The sequence below is a fragment of the Balaenoptera physalus genome (assembly GCF_965194825.1).
Source record: "Balaenoptera physalus genome assembly, chromosome: 16".
Lineage (NCBI taxonomy): Eukaryota > Metazoa > Chordata > Mammalia > Artiodactyla > Balaenopteridae > Balaenoptera > Balaenoptera physalus.
The window spans coordinates 88,322,774-88,342,252 of record NC_138898.1 but is presented as its reverse complement, the minus strand read 5'-3'; the positions used below and the strand labels follow the sequence as shown (position 1 = coordinate 88,342,252).

At 55.5% G+C, this 19,479-nt stretch overlaps 1 protein-coding gene across 5 annotated transcripts in view; it reads left to right on the top strand.

Annotated features, from left to right (window-relative positions):
- GRID2IP (Grid2 interacting protein) overlaps positions 1-19,479 on the top strand; it is a gene marked incomplete at its 5' end in the record, with an annotated part of 42,145 nt that overhangs the window by 617 nt on the left and 22,049 nt on the right. For 2 of the 5 annotated variants that reach the window (XM_082429955.1, XM_082429954.1), the window contains 4 exons: positions 8,019-8,173; positions 16,216-16,464; positions 16,693-16,778; positions 19,408-19,477. In XM_082429955.1, coding sequence (XP_082286081.1) covers positions 8,019-8,173; positions 16,216-16,464; positions 16,693-16,778; positions 19,408-19,477 — 560 coding nt within the window. Of the gene's footprint in view, positions 1-8,018; positions 8,174-9,248; positions 9,276-13,440; positions 13,556-16,215; positions 16,465-16,692; positions 16,779-19,407; positions 19,478-19,479 lie in introns of those variants that run through there. The other 3 variants (XM_082429957.1, XM_082429956.1, XM_082429958.1) reach the window with 2 other exon arrangements.

Genomic DNA, 19,479 nt, shown 5'->3' with positions numbered 1-19,479 from the left:
GGACGGGGCGGGGCCCTAGGAGGCGGGACGGTCTGGGGGTGGGGCTCTAGGGACTATTGTTCTGGGGGGCGGGCACTGTGGGCGGGGCACGTCAGGGGCTTGATTTGTGGGAGTTGCTTTTCTTTATTTATTGAGGTAATACGGCTGCACAGCTCAGTAAATCTTACCTAGGCATACACCCTTGTAACTACCACCCTGATCCACCTGCAGATTAATAGAATACAGACAGTAATAGAATGCAGAACATAGAATGATTCCTTCACCCCGGAAGGTTCTCATGTGCCCCTTTCCCTGTCTATCTGCCCCAACCAGAGGTAGCTACTATTCTAACTTCCATCGTTATAGATGACTTTTGCCTGTTTGTGAACGTCATATAAATGGAATTATATAACACGTACTCTTTGGTGCTGGGCTTCTTGTGGTCATGTTATATCTGTGACTTTCATCCCTGTTGTGTGTGGTAGTGGATCATTCTTTCTATTGCCCGTATTAGTAACATAGTGTCTTAGTCTACTGCGGCTGCTGTGATGAACTGTCAGAGTGTGAGTGGCTTATAAACAACAGGAATTTATTTCTCACAGTTCTGGAGGCTGGGAAGCGCAAGAGCACAGTGCCAGCAGATCAGTGTCTGGTGAGGACCCACTTCCTGGGTCACAGACAGCGGCCTTCTTGCTGTGTCCTCACAGAGTGGAAGGGGCTGAGGATCTCTGTTGGGTCTCTTTTAGAAGAACATTAATCCCTTAATGAGGGCTCTACCCTCATTACCTAGACACCTCCCAAAGACCCCATCTTTGGGGGTTAAAATTTCAATATATAAATTGGGGAGGGGGACACAAACACTCAGACCATAGTACATAGTGTTATTTTTATTTTTATTTTTTATTTTTTTAGAATTTCACTATTTATTTATTTATTTATTTATTTATTTATGGCTGTGTTGGGTCTTCGTTTCTGTGCGAGGGCTTTCTCTAGTTGCGGCAAGCGGGGGCCACTCTTCATCGCGGTGCGCGGGCCTCTCACTATCGCGGCCTCTCTTGTCGCGGAGCACAGGCTCCAGACGCGCAGGCTCAGTAGTTGTGGCTCACGGGCCCAGTTGCTCCACGGCATGTGGGATCTTCCCAGACCAGGGCTCGAACCCATGTCCCTTGCATTGGCAGGCAGACTCCCAACCACTGTGCCACCAGGGAAGCCCAGTGTTATTTTTAAAAGAGTCATACCTGGGCTTCCCTGGTAGCGCAGTGGTTAAGAATCCGCCTGCCAGTGCAGGAGACACGGGTTCAAGCCCTGGTCCGGCAAGATCCCACATGCCGCGGAGCAACTAAGCCCGTGCGCCACAACTACTGAGCCCATGTGCCACAACTACTGAATCCCATGTGCCTAGAGCCTGTGCTCTGCAACAAGAGAAGCCACCGCAACGAGAAGCCCACGCACTGCAACGAAGAGTAGCCCCTGCTCACCGCAACTAGAGAAAAGCCCGCGCGCAGCAACGAAGACCCAACGCAGCCAAAAATAAATAAATAAATAAAAGAGCCACACCTATTTCAAGCCCCCACAAAACCGGGATCTGGCCCTGACTTGCACAGCAGTCTGGATGGCAGGTTGGCCACAGGAGGCCCAGGTTTGGGTCCCCCAAACCTCCAAAGTCATCTCCTGTCAGACTTTGGCACAAACAGGCTCTGAGTGTTCTCAGGTGGAAAGTTAGGACTTTCCTGAGGACTGAGAGTTAGGAGCCTGAAATGGCCAAGGCCTCCAGCCAAAAGAGGAGCCCAAGGCCTGAGTCACCTTCAGGAAGTGAAGTAGCCACCAGGAGAGGTGGGGAACCGGGCTGGGAAGGAAAGACTGAGGATGGTATTGGCCTCAGGCCAGAATCCCAAGAAATCCCTGATTTGCAGATACCTATCCCTTTACTGGACCAATCCAGGCAAACCCAAGAAACCTGGGATGTGACACATATATGAGGAAGAGGCTGCCCAGTATGATCATATCTACCGGCAAGGTCTCAGTGCAGCAACTACCTCAGGCCATCCACCCTCATATACCTGTCCTCCAGGGCCTTCAGATGTGGTCCAAAGGCCCTCATTTGGCTGAAACTCCAACCGAACAACAAGTGGGCCAGGAAATAGTCTGGAGCCTAGACACTCCCCTCTCCCTGCCTAGGGTTCAGGCCCCATGTGGATGCCAAACCCAATGTCCTGGAAACTTATCTGCTTGGTACTTGGGACGCCGCTTGAGTTCAGATACCATTCCTTGTCCTCCATGGAAGTGGATTTGCTCAGTCCTGCCCTTGGCAGGGTTTGGCCATGGGGTTTGGAGGCCAGGGGGCCAGGAAGCCGTGCTGGAGTTTAGCCATTGCCCAAATGGCTCCCAGCTCACTGCCCAGGTATCAGATCCCCACCCACCTGGCCTCTTCCAGCACCTAAGCTTGGCCCAGTCCTCACTCCTTCTAAACTGACCCCCCTCAGGAGCCTCACCTCTACCATGTGCCCCAGCATAACCCCTTGTCTGGGCAGGACCTCAGTTGAGCCTTTCAGCCCCGTGCCCCCAAGCAGGCCAGCCTCTAGCCAGGTCCAGGCAGTCACTCACACATACACACAGGACTCAGCTCTGGCCTTCCTAGGTCACCAGTGTCCAACTCCTCAAAGGATGTGACTTTTTCCTATCTCCATAATAAGCTCGCCCGTAATAACAAACATCAAAGATATTGATGCCTTTGCACCCGCCACAGTTTATTTTCACCCCCACAGAGTCCTCTAAGGGTCCAGAGGACTGACCTCTACATGAGGTCCCAGCATTCCAGACTCCTCCATCTCAGCATGAAGCTCCAAGATTCCCCATAGAAGAGGAAGAGAGCGTAGAGGATTGTGCCTCACAAAATTAAAATTCTAAGCAATACTAACAAGGAATATGATAGGGTGATAAGTGGAGGCGAGCTGTGTTCCATAGTAAAGTGTCATAAATTTTTCTTTTCTAGGAAGGGGCCAGAGATTAATGTCAGACTTCGGGTCTTTTTTTTTTTTTTTTGGTTGTTTGTTAAGTTTAGGTAAATACATGTGTTAATAATTTAATGGTAACTACTAAAAAAATTAAGAAAATATTCATTAAAAAAAAAGAAGATTGTGCCTCAACTCTTAAGGGAGGAACCCACCCACTGCACCTCCCGTCAATGCTCATCGGCCAGAACCAGTCACACTGCTGCTTCGAAAGGATACTGGGAAATGTAGTCCTCTGTGTGTCCAGGAAGGAGGGGAGACCTAGAAATATTGGTGAGCGCTAGCACCTTAATCCATTCCAGCTGTTGTAACAAACTACCACAGATTGGGTGGCTCATAAACAACAGGAATCTATCTCTCACAGCTCTGGAGTCTGGAAGTTTGAGAACAGGGTGTCAGCATGGTTGAGCGAGGGCCCTCTTTGGATTGCAGACTTCTGGTTTTGTCCTCACATGGTGAAAGGGGCGAGGGAGCTCTTTGGGGCTCTTTTATAAGGGCACTAATTCCATTCATGAGACCTCCACCCTCATGACCTAATCACATCCCAAAGGCCCCACCTCCTAATACCATCACCTGGGACATTAGGTTTTCAACATACAAATTTTGGGGGGACACAAACATTCAGACCATAGCAACTAGTAAAGTCTGCTGTAATGCCAGATGACCTGTTGTAGAACACCAAAGGTCTGTCCCAGACTCCATGCAATCCCTGGAGAGTCAGAAGGGGGCCCATCAGAGCCCCCAGAAGGGCAGAGTAGACATGCAGACTTGGCCAGGAAGCAGGGCCAGGGGTCATGACCGAGGGAGGAATCTGACCAGCTGCCCAGGTCAGCTGTGGTGCATTTTCCGGCAAGAGGGAGTGCAGAGTGGTAGATTCTGGTTAGAGCTCCCCAAGCAGCTCCACAAATCCCAAAAAAAAGACTGCCTCAGGAAGATCAACAGTGTCTGTGGAGCGCCTCCCCCCGTCACCCACCATTGGTTTTGAACAATCAGCTCCCAAATTCTCGCCAGCACTCTTCCTGCCCCAGATTGTCCTCCTTGAAGAGTCTGATATTTAATAGAAAATCCATTAGTGTCCCTTGATGGCGCATCATGCTTAGATGTAGGTTGAGAGCATCTCGGTAATAGCTGACACCAAAACCGCACTGTGGCGGGGCCCCAGGAGGGAGGAACTATTTTTTCCTCTTTCTTACATAAAACATCTTTCCCCCTAGCCATGTTCTCCTTTGAATCGAGGCTGCAGCTGACTTTGATTTCAAAGCCACCAACCTTCCTCGGTCTGGCGGGTTCTCGAGAAGGGGTGCCTGGTTCTGCAGCCTGCCCCACGCACCGAGAGGGAAAGAAAGGTCGGCGGGGAAGCTGCGGGCAATGCGCCTCGAGAACAGCCGGCCACTTGCCAGCTCTTTGGTTCAGTTCTGTAAACGCTCACTGAATGCACCAAGCCCTGTGCTCGGGCCTGGATAGGAGTAAGATGTCAGGTCTATGTCTCGGGCCATCACACCTGGTGAGGGAGACCTGGTGTGCAGGTGCCGGGGCTCAGGCATGCACAGGACGTGGCCTCTGGCTGGATGCCCTGGAAGCCACCTGCTAATACCTGCTCATCCTCTATGGTGTCACCACCTCTGGAAAGCCTTCCTTAATCCCCTTGTGCTACCACGTAGAAAGCAGCTGGATGTACAGTTCTGAAGTTCAGGAGCAAGCTCTGGGCTGAAGATCAAGATCTAGGCGTCACCATCTGGGGTCCTTGTCCAGAGCGGTGTCAGGGAGCACTCGTGGCAAATCAAGGGGTGGGCTGTGGCGGGTAAGGACAGTCATATGGAAAGAGCAAGTATAGACAGTTCTGAGCAGGAAGAAGAAGAGGATCGTGGGGTTGGGGGATCAGGGAGGACTTTATTTACTGGGAGAGATGTGAACATTTGTATGAGCTGAAGGGAAGGAGGCTTTGGAGACACTGAAATCCATGCATTTTGCCGCTGTTGATTACAGCCCTCTGATGAGCAAGGGCTGGGGAAACAGCTGTGAACAGGACTGGAGGGGAGCCTGCTCTCATAGCTGCTGACATGCCTGTGGGGAAAGAAACGATGAGCAAGCGGACAAATCAATGAACAATTATTTCAGATGATGATCAATGAAGGGAGGAAATAAACAGGGAGATGAGAGAGTGATGGGGGCCACTTGAACGGAGTGGTCAGGAAAGGCTCCCTGAGGAGGGGACTTTCAGGCTGACAGCTGAGTGACAAGTAGGTGGCAGGAAGAGAGGGTGGGGACTCTGGCGGGTGTGTGTGTGTGTGTGTGTGTGTGTGTGCAGTGGAATGTCTGTGGCCCTGTGGGTTGGCCTTGCCCGGGAGAGTGGAGGGTGGAGGGGAGGGTTGCTGGGTCTGTTGAGGAGTTTGGAGGTGGATGGAAGGGGGTACTGAACAGCCCCAGTTCTGGCTGAAATCGCACCTGCACGGCCCTGAGAGAGATGCATGGCAAACTCCCAGGCTCACCAAGTGGCCCAGCCTCCCACCCCTGCTTCAGGGTTAGCTCAGGATGTCAGTACCCAGAGGCACCCCCAGACCCTGGACTAACAAGGCAGGGATCTCCTGGAGTACGGACAGACAATGGTTAACTGCTGCATTTTAAAAAGTATTAGTGGGAATTCCCTGACAGTCCAGTGGTTAGGACGCTGTGCTTCCACTGCAGGGGGTGCAGGTTCGATCCCTGGTCGGGGAACTAAGATCCCACATGCGGTGAGGCAAAAAAAAAAAAAAAGTATTCGTGCCAGGCTCAAAAGCCCACATAGTATATGATTCCAGTCATAAGAAATATTCAGTATGAGCATCCATAGAACAGAAAAATAGGTTAGTGGTTGCCCGGGGCTGGGGAAGTAGGGAATGGGGAGTGACCGCTTAATGGGTACAGGGTTTCCATTTGGGGTGATGGGAATGTCCTGGAAATAGAAGGTGGTGATGGTTACACCACATTGTGAATGTACTTAATGCCACTGAATTGTACGTATGAAAATGGTTACAGTGGTAAATTTTATGTTATGTGCATTTTTACCACAGTAAAAAATAAAGGGGAAAGGAGGAGCAATGACAACATGTATGCCTTTTCCTGACTGTATAAGTCATATAAGCTCACTGTTTAAAAAATGGAAACCATTGACATAAAAATAATCAAAATCGCTATAAACCTTAGTGCATATTCCCTGTGCAGACATATGTGTAAGTATCTATGATAAAAATGTAACACCGTGTGTTCCATTTGATAACCTGTTTTTTTCACTTACTTGTTTATCACAAACATTTTCTATGTATTTTATAACAGCTTTATTGAGATGTATTCATATACCATACAATTTATTCATTTAAAGTGTACACTTCAATGGTTTTTAGTATATTCACAGAGCTGTGCAACCATCACCACAATTTTAGAACTTTTTAATCACCCCAAAAAAGAAGCCCTGCACCCATTAGCCATCACTCCCCATTTCATGGTTTTTAAATAAAGACCTGCAGCATCATTCTCTCTGGCCAAATGGTACCACATTGCATCAAACCTTAAACACTGTCAATTGCAAGATGCACTTGTTTTATTTACCACCAAGAAAGAAAAATCCCTGCCAACTGACCCATGACACATGCTTCCTTATCTTCTTGTCACTTAATTTGTAGTTAGTGGAAGAGGGCTTTTACACTTATTTGGACATATTTAGTACTCACAATGTATATAACTCAATGGGAGTAACAATGTGAAACCTATGACCAAGTTCATACATACACAGGAATGACAACTAGCCATAGGACACAACCTGATTTCAGAGATGTTAAAATTTTTTTTTAAAAAGTGCTCACCCTAGAATCAATGATATCCAATATTGCAGAGTATGGAGTGAACTTGGCTGTGAAACAACAGAAGTTGACTCTGCTAACTGAGGCAGAAAAGGAATTTGTGGGAGGAAGAGTTCATAGAGTCAGCGCTGGAGACCTAGGCTTAGGAGCAAGAAGGGATGGGCCACCCAGAGCACAGCTGTCCTAAACACCCTTCAGGATGGGTCTGCTCAGGGTGCGCTACAGGGCTCTGCCACTGCCCTGAACAAGCTCTGTGTCCCCGCATCTCTGCATCATTCCTTCAAGAGCCAAAGCCCTGGGCAAGAGCCTCCGATTGCCCGAGGCTGCAACATAAGGCCCAGGATCTTGCCTCTCACCTGGTTGGGGATTTCCTCCCATCTCGGCTGCATAGCCAAGGAAATATCCCCCAAATGGGTGTGCTACAATTATTTAGCCTGTAACGTCAGATATTTATACTGCTTCCAACGTCTCAGTATCATAAACAATGCAGAGGTGAACCTCTTCACTCATATATCGTCGTGCACTTGTCAGGACACGTCGAGGATACATTCATAGATGCAAGATCATTGGGTAAAATGACAGGTGCATTTTTAGGCTTTGGACTCTTACTGCCCATGTCCAGTAGGCTCCTCTGAGTAGATGTGCTTTGTCTGGCATCAGCTGGTTTGCACACTAAGGTGAAGAAAACAAAAGTCCAGAGGGAGCATTGAGGGAACCAGAATTTGGGGTGACGCGTGCACTCCAGGGCTTTTTTGTGGAGCCAGAATGTTCTCTGTGGGATCTCTCAGCGGAAGAGTGTGGTGGAAGGGAGTATAGTGTTATAATAATAGTAACTAGCAATTACAGAGTGCTTGGCACGTGTTTTAAGCCCTTATATGGATTCCTTTAATCCTTACAATATTCAGTAGAAGGGCTGTCTCTGGGTTTGAATCCTGACTCCATGGCCTTGGGCAAGTCACCCTACCCCTAGCAGCCTCAGTTTCCTTAGATATAAAACAAAGATGCTGGCCCCACCCACCTCGTTGGGCTACTGTGAGGTCTGAAATGGCATGGTCTGGGTAAGGAGTTCTCACAGGGGCCCAGAAGGGGCTGCCACGTCAGCTGTCCTGTGGGAGAAAAGGAGGGAGGTGACTGATTCCCTGGTGTTCTGCCCTGGGACCCTTGTGGCCACTCATCAGACCCTTCCCCGCAGGTGGATGAAATCTTGGGGGACCAGCCGATGACCAAGGAGCGGGTGTTCGCTGCTCTCAAGCAGTTCGCGGCTGAGCAGCGGGTAGATGAGCTGGTGTGGGCGCTCACCCTGGTGCTGCCCCTCGAGGCCCGTGGGCCCCTCCTGGAGAACCTCAGGTACCTCAATTGGGGGCAGGATGGGCAGGCAGGGGTGTCCACTCTCCCACCACCACCCCAGGCTCTGCTGCTGCTGTTGCTGTGTGGCCCGCTCCTGAGCTGGACCCCAACACCTCGTCAGCCCCAGGATATGGGTGGGCCAGTGACCCCGAAGGCTGACCCTGGGCAGGGCAGCTGTTGGCTTTGCTGGCTGCCAGGGCATCACTTTGAGTGAGAGGGAAAGGGCTGTGAACTGCTGGGCTGGGACGGGCTGCAGAGAAGACCCACCTCCTGAGCTGAAGTCACAGTCTGCCCTGTTCTGTCCCAAAACCCAGATCACAGAAATCGCCAATGTGACACCAAGACACTCCTAGTTCTTCATTGAGAGGGAGTAATGGCGCAGTGTCAAGACAAGGAAGCCTGGAGCTGTGCTGTGTCCATCCCAGGCACCACCCCCCCATCCTATACACAGTGTGTTCTCTCTGCCCTTTGATGATGCCAGCTGCATGCCAAGAACATTGCCAGGGCCCTAGAAGAACACTCTCTCACTGAATCCCACCAGCACTATTATTGTCCCCATTCCACAGAGGTAGACTGAGGCTCAGAGAGGTTTAGGGACTGGCCCAAAGTCACACAGCAAATGAGTAGCAGTCACAAGAACATGAACCAATTAGCTGTGCACTTTCTGCTCAGCTTTGGACCTTCTAAATTCCTCCTTCAGGGGAAAAAATAATCTCCTGGTAGGTCCACACCTGGAGTGGCCTGGGAATCTCCCGAAACCGGCCCCCCACCTCCACCCCCATCCTGCCCTGCACCGCACAGCTTTGATCAGGCCCCCCTGGGCCTGAATGATGTGTTCCCTGAACGGATCCTGCGGGGCTGGCTCTCCACCCCCTGCCTCCAGGGCCTGTGACGCTCCCCCACCCCCGCCCCTCCCCCTTCCTGGGCTCAGCCCGCCCCCTCCCCTCGCTGCCATTCACCCCGCAGCCTGCCCCTCCCTCTGGGCCTGGCCAATGTCAGGGATCGGGCTGGCCACCCCCACTCCCCAAGCCCGGGCGCAGCGTCTCCGCTCTGCAGCAGAGCACAGAAGGCCACCAAAAGAGGCCACCATGAGCTGCCTGGGGTGAGTTAGGGGCCTGCCCCTTGCTGGGAAAATCCGGAGAGAAAAAAAGTTATTTCTAGAGCCAAATTTGCAGAGCAGATGATGCGCTGGCGCTGAGGGCTCCCTGGGGAGGTGATGCATGGGGAGCCCCCCACCCCGCCCCTCCGCACCAGGGCTGGGCCAGGGGCCGGGCGGCCAGGCTGTCCCTGGGAAGTTGGCATGCGTGTCTTAAGGCTGTTAGCAGCCAGACTCAGCTGGAGGCCCCCTCGGTCCCTCATCTCCCTCCGGCGCTGCCCAGGCTTCCGTCCCTGCCGCCTCTGCCGGGCCAGCCGGTCTGCCTCCCGGGACAGCCCCTACGCCCGCCTTTCCTGTCCGCGGCTCGTCCCCGAGCGGCCGGCAGCGGGTCAGGAAGAGCCGGGGTGGAGGAGGCACCCCCTTGGGCACGCTCGATTTAGAGCCTGGGAAGCGGGAACCCTGCACACCTGGGGGTGCCCAGTCCCCGCAGCGTCCCCGTCCCCGGGGCGCTGCTGGGGAGGATGAAACAGCAGCCTCTGTTGTCCGCGCATCAAGGGCGACAGGAAAATTGGGGAGGCTGCTGGAGGAGGGGGCGGTGCCCAGCTGGGCTCTGCAGGGAGAGGGGTGCCCTGGCAGCGTGGCTTCAGCCACCCATCCCCCCACCTCCCCACCCCCCTCCACCAGGCTCTGGTGTACTGGTGTACTCTGGTGCCCATGTACTGGGTTCCAGGGATGAAGTGATGATCCCCACGCAGCACCTTCCCGAGAGAGCTCAGAGAAGGCATGGAGGAATCAGACAGTTTTCTGTGATTCTGAGAGCTGAGCACCAGCGGGGGGGCAGCTGAGAATGAACTCAGCACAGGGCAGTCAGGGCAGGCTGCTTGGAGCAGGCAGCAAGTTCCAGTGCTGGAGCTCAGACAGTGACCGGTGGGGTGTGGCATGTGCCCTGTGGAGGTGGGAAGATAGTTCATCAGGGCCAGGCATCTAGCCACAGAGGTGGAGCCCGGAGAGCCAAGGCGAGGGTGGTGCCACACACAGCCCAACCCTGGGTACCCAACTATGCCTAGCTGTGACCCACCCTGCCTTGGTAGAGGGCCATGAAGGGCTCTGGCCTTGGGACCCCCCGACTGAGGAGAGACAAGGTTTGAATGAGAGGTGCAGCAGCAAAGGGTAGGTAAGGATACACGTGTGCGCGTGTGTTGTGCTCGTGTGTGTGCACACTCGACAGAGGCTGGAACCCACCCAAATCACCATGTGGCCTCTGAGGGGTGGTCCCAGTGGCCAAACTGGAAGACCTGGGGAGAAAGGAGAAGGAGCAGTGAGACCATGAAGTTCGGCCATCCAGTGCAGTAGCCACTAGCCACGTGTCACTCTTTAACATTGAATTTAATGAATATCAAATACAATTTAATATTCAGCGTGGCCTCATCATCTTAGCATGGCCGTGAGGGTGAGATCTGGGTCAGTGGCGATGTTGTAAGTAAAGGGTCTTATCTTTCTTTACGACAGCAGTTCCTCCTGTGGCTCAGAGCCTAATTTGGGTCTATCCCCAAAGGGATCCCAGTTTGATGAAGTGATAAAATGACTTTCTAATTAGAACAGGCCAGGTAGTTTGGAAAGCGTGACGTGGATAGGAGGGAACAGGAAAGCAAAGTCAGCTTTGTGCTCTGCTAGTGTTTCAGGAAAAAATGCAAAGAAGGAAAGGGTCAGGGGTAGGGGTCGGGAGAGGAAACAGCTGAGGTGGTGGAGGAAGCCGTGTTTTGAATCCCAGCAGACCTAGCTTGGACCCCCAGTCCACTCACTGGCTGTGTGACCTTGAGCAGTTTCACTAACCTCTACACTTTATCCATAAAAATGGGGTTGGTCATTTCTACTTGTTCCCAGTTGGGTTCTTGGTAGGAAAGCATATCAATGGACTCTGCCAATTTCAAGCAGAAAAGAGATTAGTTGAGAATCTGGAGGATAGGGTGTGAGCACCTCCTTCACCCTCTTCTGCTTTAATGACAAGTGTCAGAGACACCATCATACAAAGTTCCTTGCAAAATTCTATGACACTGTGTAGGGGGAAGTGCCAGGCATCTAGTATGTGCTCAGTTAAATTGGTTTCCCCTAGGGAAGGTCTCTTTCTCCCTAGAGAGGTTCCTTGACCATGGCACTATCGACATTTGGGGCCCCACGTTTCTCTGTTGCTGGGGGCTGTCCTGCATGTTGTAGGGTGCTTAGCAGCAACCCTGGCCTCTGCTCACTAGATGCCAGTAGCATACCCGCCTCCCACTTGTCATTTTGTGACAACCAAAACTGTCTCCAGACAATGCCAAACGTCCTCTGGGGGGACCCCCAGTTGAGAAACACTGCCCTAGTGTGATCTGCCTTTGGTAGTACCCTCTTGCTGGGCAGACATTTCAGCAAGACCAGCCTGGCCCACCCTATGCTGCCATGGGTCATCTGGCCAGATGCACCAGCTGCTGGCCCCTTTGGTGCCTTCACTGTGCTGGGGTGGCAGAGGGGGGAACCTGGCCCCAAGGCAGCGAGTGCACTGCTGGCTGTGTCTGGATTCAAGCAGGAGCATCCGCTCTGTGGTCACGTCTCCAGTGCCCATGGCAACGTGGGCAGTCTTCACAGCCTCAGGCGGGCCTGGTTCTGGATGCTGGGCCATCACAGCTGGTACCAAACAACCAGAAATGGCTCTCTCATGATGGGACGGCTGCGGCCCCGTGGATGACAGGGAGCTGTGCTCACTGTGAGGATTTTCAGACACTTCTCCCCCTGGCAGGGCTGAGGCCGGGCGAGGGGAGGACTCCGAATGAGGACTGGCTCTGGCTTCCTGCTGCTGCAGGGGAGACATAAAGCCGTGAGAGGTCACCCCAGAGTGGTGGCCTCCCTGGGGCCAGGCATGCAGGGCTGAAGTGTGTTGGGCAGCATGGCCTGGATAGAGGACAGAGACTGACCGTCAGGGCTGCAGGGGCCTCCCTGTGATGGGCTGCAGGCACCCACAGGCAGGATCATGGAGGACGTCCCCCGCAAAGACTGAGGCGGAGGCAAAGTCCCCAGGGCTTCCTGCCTCTGCCGTTCCAGCCTGTCTGGGTGGTGGCCGCCTCCTTGTGCTGAGCCCCCCACCCCCTGCCCCCAGCGCCCTGCCCCTTTGAGGCTGTCCCTGAGAAACCCCTCCCAGGATGCCCTGGGCGGGCTCCCCGGCATCTATCCTTTGGTCCTCAGAACTCAGATTCTCACTCTTTCCAGCCTGAAGCTAGGACTCGGATCTGCAAGAAATGACAATGCAGTGGGGGCCCTGGGGCCTGCTCCTGCTGTGTCTTCCAAGGCCTGGCAGGCCCAGAGCCGGAGGAGGAGTCCAGACCCCCTTTCCTGTTATCTCCGTCTCTTCCCCTTAGCTGGTCCTCCCCTCACCTCTCCCAGTAGGACACGCCCATCCCAGGGAGGCCCTCTATTCCCCCCCCACCGCCCTCGCCTGGCACTTGCCCCAACCTGGCTGCCCCCTCCTCACTTCCACTCACTCGCCACGTCTCATTAACTTGACTTCCTGTGTTTTAGAATTTGGCCACTTGTCCCATCCCAACATCCTTTGCTGTGCCCCTCCCAGCATCACCCCTCCCCTGGTGTACCAAAACCTTCGGGGTCCCTCCACCTTCCCTTAAATCCTTATACCCTCCCGTGGCTCCTCACTGTTCTGAGTGCAGCTTGAGCGGCTGACAACGGCATTCAAGGCCTCCTTCTCTAGCCCCTTCTCCTCTGGAGCGTCCCCCTGGGTGGGAAGGGAGGGTCTCTCTGGCCGACACCTGCTGAGTCCTCGAGTCCCAGCGCAAAGGCCACCTCCTCCAGAAAGCCTTCCCAGGCTCTGCACAAGGCAGTCGGAGCTTCCTCTGAACGGTCGGGTTCGGCCTCGCTACAGCCGGGTGTTGGGGACTCTCCGGAGCGCCGCGGCCCGAGGGGTCGGAGGCGAGGCGCCTGGGGAGGTGCTCGTGGAGGGGGCCAGAGGAGGCAGCGTGACGGCCTCGGACAGCCCCAGCTCGCGGGGAGCTCACTGAAGGGTCCCCCGGAGGGGCGGGGCCGGGCGGGGCGGGGCGGGGCCACCCGAGAGGGGGCGGGCGCGGGGCCTCGGGCCCAGCCGGCTCGGGAGGGGCCGAGAGCGCTCGCCCAGCAGAGGCGCGTGGAGTCTCGGTGCCCTCGCTCTGCTCGCGGGCTCCGCCACCCGCTGCCCATCGGCACCTGCCGCGCCGCCGTCGCCGGCTTCAGATGGGGAAGGACCAGGGCTTCTCTCGGCACTTTCGGTAGTTTCCCCACTGCGCCCCGAGCTCCCGGGAACCGCGCGCCCTGGTGCGACGGACCCGCCTCCGGCTGACCTGAAAAGGGGTGGGGCTGGGACACTGAGGGGCTTCGCTGTCCTGGGTGGGCACCCACCGAGCCTGGCTGGAGGCGGGGGCTTGGGAGGGCAGGCATAAACCAGAAGGTTATTAAAGGGGCGACTTCCCCGCGCTAGGTGCCTGGAACCCGTCCGGGGCCCTAGGTCGGGATCCGGGTCGGGGATCAAGGGCTGGGATTGAAAAGCCCGCTTTCCTTCCTACGACCGGACTGATTGAGGGAACTGGGCAGAGAACAAGGTGGGGAATGTGGTGGAGAGAGAGGACCCTATGGGAGCCCCGGGTAGGAACCTGGAGTTGGATTTAGACCTGATCCCCCAGAGAGAACAGAACTGACTCTGAGTGCAAGGTCATTGTGTGGCACCCAGAAGAGCCCTGTGGCCACAGAGAAGCTTCTTGGCATAGCAGGGACCTGGGAGTCCTGAGGCAGCCATAGCCAGGCTGTCAGGTCAAAGGGGCATCAAATCCATCAGACACAGTGGTCCATGCATCTGGATCTGCTGGGCCAGTCAGTTCAGAGCAGACCCAGGGCTGGGGTGCCTAGGCCAGACTGAGCCGCATGGAGGGCACACCACACCAGCCAGAAAGGGCGTCTGGCACACCAGGCAGCCTTGGCTTCCGTCTCAGCCCCGAGAACACCAAGGAGGGAATGGGCCACCCAACCTTCTCCTACCTGTGCAGTTGGTGACTCACCTGGTTTCCACTGCAGGGGCGGGGTGGCAGCGTTTCTTATTGCTGCTAGAGGGTGGCAGGTTGGACCTAGGGGCTGGGGGTGTTGGGCTGATACCTTCTGGAGCCTGGGGCCGGAGCCAAAGTGTAAGGTAGACAGTTTCCGGCTTGTCATCTCTGCTTTGCCTGAGCATGAGGCATGTGGGGAATGTGCAGGCCAGGCGGATGGAGAAGCCAGGCTCTGGAGACCTTGACTGACCATCTGGGGAATGCGACTGAGGCTCTAGATTTTCGGGAACCACTGGGGGTGGGCAAGGATGAGTGTATCAGGCGATGACTCTCCTGGCAGAGTTGAGCAGGCCATCATTCTAACCTCCTGGTTGCCTGGGACATCCAGATCTGAAGCAGAGCTCACGGGGGGGTGGGGGGCAGGCCCTGATGCACCCTCCTCCCCGAGGATCCACATCCCTTCCCTCCCACCAGGCAGCTTAGTCTGTCCACTGACCTTATTAAACTACCCACAGAGATCGGGGGAACTTAGTGGGGGCCGCTGTGCGACATCAGAGGCGTTGTATTTCAGCTGGCTGCAAGGCCGCTGCTCCCTCCCCTCCTCCCATGCCCTTGGCACTGGCTCCTGGTCGAAAGAACAGGAAAGGGAGCCTTGGGATGCAGCCAGGGAGGCCTCGATAGCAACCAGACCTTCAGGGGCCCTTGACAGAGCCCTGCCACAGTGCGGAGGTCCAGAGGCTGAGCTTCCATCTCAGCTGTGCCGAGGGCAGCCGAGTAACCCTGGGACGTTAGGGATCCTCTCTGAGCCTCAGAATCCTCTGCCATGGGCCAGGGAGTCCACCAGGATGTTAACTGCTGCATTACTCGGAAGTATGGGTGGGCCACTGGTAGACCCCCATTTACTGAGTCTCTGAGTCCCAACCATGTGCCGAGCCCTGGCTGGTCACTGTGGGTCACACCCAAGCTTCAGACCCAGCCCTCTGAGAGCTTCCAGCCTTGCCGAGGAGACCTATGGGCACCAAGGAAACATTCCAGGGTGTGGACCGCAACAAGGGACTGTGTGAGCCTCCCCACTGCCTCTCATCACTTCCAGGGTGACTCCTTTTAGAGCAGGGTCCACAGTACCTTCAGCTTTGAAGCCCAGCGCCTGGCTGGCACAGATAGCAGAGACTTCCTAAAACATGTTGGACAAAACTGGAGGAAGGCCAGTGTTGGGTGTTGAAGGGCGAGCCCAGTTTAGCTAGGAGAGCAGAGAGAGTGTGCTAGGTGGGGGCCACAGCCTGGGCAAAAGTGTACAAGACAGGACTGGATGTGGTGGTCCTGGCACTTTCTGAGGCGGCAGCTGTAGAGAGGGCTGCTGGGAGAAGCAAGCTGGGAGATGGGGAGTCTGATGAGGGTCTGGGCGAAGTCTGACCCCGGAGCGGATTGTGGCTTCAGTTTTCTCCAGCAGAGTTGCCTGGAATGAGGCAGGGAGATGGTGGGTGGTGGGGACCCCTATCTGGTGTTTGGCCTGGCTGGTGGGAGGGCATGAGATGAGGGAGTCTGGGAGAGGCCAGAGATGGGAAGACAGAGGCAAGAGGAGGAACGGGTCCATGGACGGGCTTTGAGGGCACTGAAGGCCCCGAGGCCAGAGTAATGGGGACAGTGGGAACGAGACTTTCCCAAAGTGCAGCAAGCAGGGCGCCGTGGCCTTCGTGTGGCCCGGGCCCGTTGGGGCGCAAGTCCGGGCACCGAGGGGTACACTTGGGGTGTGGGCTGCTGATTTCCCCGCCACCCCTGGGTGGAGGGGAGAGCCGAGGGCAGCGCCCACGAAGAGAAGTCTTTGGGCCGAGGTTTGCCGAGTTCGGGGCGCGATCGGGGGCGCGCCCCGACTCTGCTGTCCTCGCCCGCAGGATCTTCATCCCCAAGAAGCACCGGGCGCGCTTCGACGAGGTCGTGTCTCAGGGTCTGCTGGGCAAGCTATGCCGCGCCCGGCGGGCGCAGGGCGCGCAGCGGCTGCGCCGGAGCCGCAGCGAGGAGCGGCCGGAGCGCCTCCTGGTGTCCACGCGCGCCAGCGCCGCCCCGCGCCGCCCCGACGAGCCTCCCCAGCGCAAGGCCGCCTCTCTGCTCGGCAGCCGCGCCGGCCCCGGGGGCGCGCGCAGGTACCCGAGACGCGTGGGCGCGGGCTGCGGACGCCTCTCGGTCGGTGGGCTCGGGATGGAGACCCGGGCAGAGGGCGCGGGGGCGAAGCGAGGACACCTGGGGGTTGGGGTCCAGGAGAGGTGAAGGGGAGCGGGACACTGGACGTCGTCATCTCCTGCATCCCCAAGGCTCCTCTCCCCAGGGAAAGGCACGCTGCCCGCCCCCATCCACCCCTTCTTTCTCCCCAGGACGGTCCGAGTCTACAAGGGCAACAAGAGCTTCGGCTTCACGCTTCGCGGCCACGGACCTGTCTGGATCGAGTCTGTGCTGCCTGGTGAGGTGTGGGTGGGTTGTTCAGGATGGGGTGAAGGAGTCTGTCAGGCCGATGCTCAGCAGCCCCTCCCCCTTTCAGGTACCAACCTCAAGTAGCCTGTGTCCTCTGAGTGTCCCACAGCAGCAGATCCAAATCATCCACCTTCCCCAGTCAGGACAAACCCCCTCCAAGTTCAGGGTCACCCCTGTGCCAAGTGAGCCAAGTTCTCCATCCAGATCTTTCCTATGTCCACAGGGAGGACTAAGGGCACTGCCTGAGACACTGGGGCAGCCGGGACAGAGCTGGTGCCTGCCCAGGCTGAGCCCCAGCCAACATTCCCATTCCCTGGGAACTGGGCACTTGCTGGGCAGGCAGCAGGGCTTCAGGGCCTCTTCCCACTATCCAGCCCCCAGCCCCCCAAATCTGGACTCCCCTCCTCCTGCCACCTGGCCAGCCCCTTCTTGCTCCTGGAATGGTGCATCTTGAAAAAGGCAGTCTTCTCAGTGAAGGAATTCCTTCTTCCCACCCTTCCAGTGGGGCGTTGAGGGGAGGGAGGGAAGAAACCCATTTACTGTGGAGGCAGCCCATTCCCTTGTGGAAGGTCTCCGTGGACAGACATGTCTCCTGGTACTGAATTGAGCTCTCCCTCCCGGTAACCAGCCCACAGGGCTGGGTCACCTGTTCTGTCCTGTCCCCATCCCCTCCCAGCACCTGAACATGATGCTCCTAGTGAACCAGCCCCATCGGTGCCCCTGCTGACGCTGAGTTCTTTCTACCCTTCTGCATCTCACATCTCCAGTGCTTGGATTTGTGAGAAGGGCTCTTCTGATCCCTGGGAAAGTGCCTCAGTGCCTTTGCATCACTGTTCCGGCCTTCGGATCATTCTGAGACCCAGTCCATCTTGGACTGTGTCAATGACATCACTAAGTCATTGACACACTGTTGTAGAGAAAAGGCCCAAGGCTGCTCTCTGGGGAGCTTCCTCTAGGCATGATTAATCTCTCCTCTTTGGATATGTCTCTTCCAACTTTGCCATCATCCCCACCCCCACCTCCCTGCCTCTCCCTCATGTGTAGCCAGAGATACTTGGCCTGGGGCCATGTTAAAATCCAGGGGTGCTGTTCTCCCCAACCCAACCTCCAGGCTGGTAACCCCATGCCTTCCTCGTCATAGGAAGCCAAACGGGTGCTTCGATGGGAGCTTTTACAGATGGGGAAACAGGGCTTGAGAGACTCTGGCAAATCAAGGACTAGAACCTGGGGTCTCCTGACTCCTGATCCAGTGATCTTTCATCCCTTGCTACTACCTCTCTGGCCTTTCCACCCCAGCCTGGCCCAAGCTTCCAGGCAGGCCATGTTGGATTTGTCACCATCGCCCTCTCCCCCTTTTCAGTCCCAGGAAAAAAGACTCCCCCTGGCCCCCTCTCTCAGGAATTCTTCCCTGATCATTCCCCTTCCTCTCCTGACAATCCCCACCTCAAGAGAGAGCCAACTACTCACAGTCTGAGAGTATATTTAGGCATCTATCATTTCCCCCCACTTGCTTCCACATCAAATTTAGAGTGATGAATAATGAAAGAGGCAGAAAAAAAAAGAAATCTGTATCCACAGGAGCAAACTTAGCAGCTCCCCCTTCTCCAGGTATCAGGTACTGGGTTAGGGCTGACTTGCAGGGCCATGAAGGCAAAGAGTGAGAATTAGCTGCTCCCATGTGCTGAAAATGTAGGTTTTATTATTCAGACATGGTGAGGCCAACGGGTCAGGAGATGACTGCCATTAAAAAGATGGTGTGTTACAGCTCCCAAGAGGAAGGGGCACGGCACACCATGCCACAAAGGGCCACACAGGGAAGCACCAGGATTGGTCAGGAGGCAGAGGGAGCAAGAGAAAACATGGGCAAGAGCCCTTTTTTTTTTTTTTTTTTTTTTTTTTTGTGAAGAAATGGGTGAGGCAGGGTAAGCCAGCTAAGCAGGTTTACGAACAACTAGTTTGAATAAGTTCAGAGGACTCTGAGGCATAAGGGCTGTCCCTAGTTGTCTGGCACGTGGCCATGGGGTGGTGAGGGCAGGGGGATAGTGGCCCGGACGGTGCGAGTCCCATAGAGGAAGGATTGGTTGGTGTGCACGGGAAAGATGCACTTGCAGACCAGTCGTGTACCATCTCTAGGGATTGGCTAGCCCTAGAGGGACAGTCCCTCCAGTGTCAGCAAGGTCCCAAGATGTCGAAACATGATTAATTCTTCATGTTTCCCAGCCTGAGGGAGGAGCCTCCCTCTAGACACATCTTCTCCTAGTGACAAAGGCACAGAGGAACTTATGATGTGGACCTTTGTACGAGGGGTCGAGAATAGAGTATAGAGTATAGCGTCCTCTGCGGGTGTGCACACCTTCCTTTTTTGCTCTCCTCCCCCAGCTCAGGGCTGACCAGTGGTCCACGCCGGGTCCCCAGCACTCGCACCCTCGCCAGGCGATCGCTCCCTGCTTCGAGCAGCTGGGAGCAGAGGGGCGCCGGCTCTAATGTGGGGCTGCTGGCCTGAATTTGGCTCTCCTCTGCCACCCACCCCACTTCTCGCCTGTAAAACAGGAGGACGACACAGGGATCCCCGAGTGGGTCACTGCTCAGCTGACCGCACCCTCTCTCCTTGCTTCCAGGGAGCCCGGCTGACAACGCTTCCCTCAAATCGGGCGACCGGATCCTCTTCCTCAACGGACTAGACATGAGGT